General features: G+C 35.9%; 1 protein-coding gene across 1 annotated transcript; it reads left to right on the forward strand.

The window, feature by feature from the left end:
* The first annotated feature begins 1,033 nt into the window (after nucleotides 1–1,033).
* Nucleotides 1,034–2,023, forward strand: LOC149182848 (ferredoxin-thioredoxin reductase, variable chain-like). The gene has a single exon (XM_089416967.1). The coding sequence runs from the start codon at nucleotides 1,259–1,261 to the stop codon at nucleotides 1,742–1,744; it is 486 nt and encodes a 161-aa protein (XP_089273093.1). The 5' UTR covers nucleotides 1,034–1,258; the 3' UTR covers nucleotides 1,745–2,023.
* Nucleotides 2,024–2,268: the final 245 nt, after the last annotated feature.

The following is a 2,268-nucleotide window of genomic DNA, read 5'->3' on the forward strand; positions in this document are numbered from 1 at the left end:
TAAAAATTCAAATTTATTAAAAATAACTAACTAATTTAGTGATAATCATTACAATGGAAGACACTTTGATGGAATCCAAATTTCTTTGAATAACTTGGAAAATGGAATCCAAATTTGTTATTTGATGGAATCCAAATTTCTTTGGATAACTTGGAAAATAGAATCCAAATTTGTTATGTGATAGAATCCAAATTTCTTTGGATAACTTGGAAAATGGAATCCAAATTTGTTAAAAATAACTAGCTAATTCATAACATTTAAAGTGATCCCAATGGAAGGCACTTTGATGGAATCCAGATTTTATTGAAAAGTCTAATAACTAACATTTACAGTGATCACAATGGAAAGCACTTTGATGGAATCCATTTACCGTAATCACAATGGAAGGCACTTTGATGGAATCCATTCACCGTGATCACAATGGAAGGCAGTTTGATAGAATCCAAATTTTATTGAAAGGTCTAATAACTAACATTTACCGTGATCACAATGGAAGGCACTTTGATGGAATCCAAATTTTGTTGAAAAGCTTAATAATTCGCTGGAAAAATGAAAAGACTTATAACTGAAAAAAAATATTTGTTTGATTAAAAATAAATGGCATTTTAATGATAAATTATTTATATTTTGAATAAATATATACATGGTTTTATTCTCAAGCAATCATCTCAGCAACAAAACCTTAACTCATGAGCAAAGTTCCAACAGCAACAAAACCTTAACTCATGAGCAAAGTTCCAACAGCAACAAAACCTTAACTCATGAGCAAAGTTCCAAATTTGGAGAATTATGCCCATATATTCCAACAAAATAACATTATCCTCTCAAAAAGGCATAACCTTCATCATTATCCTTATGCCACACGTCATTAATTCGACCCTCTAATATGTGAAGGGATCCTGTCTACGGCTCTGTCATGAATGATATCTATTACAATGAATGCCAAAACAAAATAAAAAAATTTCAAAATAAAATAGTGAATCTTGGCATAAGACCAACTTGACCCTTAACCTCGACCCTAAGGTATCACCTACTTCATAATTGTAATCTCCGACCGGCCACACATGATCTTATCGAACAGTCAAGATCATGCTCCACACTAACCAATGTTTACCCAACATTTTAGGTGTCTTAAGTTTGATTTGATGACAAGAATTGTGCCACCCCTGCAGGTTCAAAAAATCTCTATAACCAGTCTATTTACGCCCCCACACACACATTTCTCCAGTTCTACAATTCAAAGAACCCTTAATTAAAAATGGCATTTATTTGTTCTCCAAATTCACTGGTTTCAACTTGCAGATCCACATCTGTTTCATTGGGTTTCCCCGCCAAGAAAATCCCCAAAAGCAGAGGACAAATCTGCCATCTGCCCATCTCAACCACTTTCGATTTCAACCAGGAGAACAAATCACTAACAGAGCGAAGAAGAGGAAGAGCCATGGTTATCTGCAAAGTGGCCTTGGAGGAGACAGAACAGTCTATCGAAGACATACAACTCAAAGCTAAAGTTGGTGACAGAGTCAAAGTTAGGGGACCCTTGAAGGTCTATCACGTACCCAAAACGCCAGAGTTCGATCTTGGGGGCATGGAGGGCGTGGTGAACGACTACGTGGGTCTGTGGAAAGGTAAACGCATTTCTGCAAATCTGCCTTACAAAGTCCAGTTCAATATGGAGGTAGGTGGACGCCCCATTAAATTCCTTGCCCACTTGAAGGAGGATGAATTTGATGTCGTGGGTTGACTTTAATTGTCTGAAAACTAATACCCATTTGCATCAATCATCAAGATCTTCAACGACAATACGCATAACCTTAGGGCAATCTATGTGCTCTTTGTACTTTAGCAGCAGCCCAAAATTTGTTTCGTTATATGGAAATTGTAAGCTGGCACCTGTTAAAATTTAGAGGAAAAATTGACCTGTCATTGCATATGTAGAACTGTTTCCTAACATCGTTGCTATTATTTGGTATTTCCTTGAAATTGTGACATTATACTTTTTGAGATTTTGTTACATATTTTAGGGGAGGTGCCATTTATTTTTGACTGTTCAGAATCTGCCAGCAAAATTGTTTCATGTCATTTTTGCTGCTATTGGCATTCTGTACTTTTCTTTTGCAATCAGTGGTGTTAAGCTCTGTGAAAGAAGAGCACCCGATTCACGGTGTCAAACTTTATGGCCGAATTTTGATTCTTTGTATTTACTATTCCCTGTTTGGGTGTACTTTTTTGTGGCACAGCATTATTTAAAAAATCATCCTTTTGTTG

Source organism: Pinus tabuliformis, chromosome 3_2, assembly GCF_031772625.1.
Source record: "Pinus tabuliformis cultivar Carrire ecotype Pingquan chromosome 3_2, CPIR1, whole genome shotgun sequence".
NCBI classification, from domain to species: Eukaryota; Viridiplantae; Streptophyta; class Pinopsida; order Pinales; family Pinaceae; genus Pinus; species Pinus tabuliformis.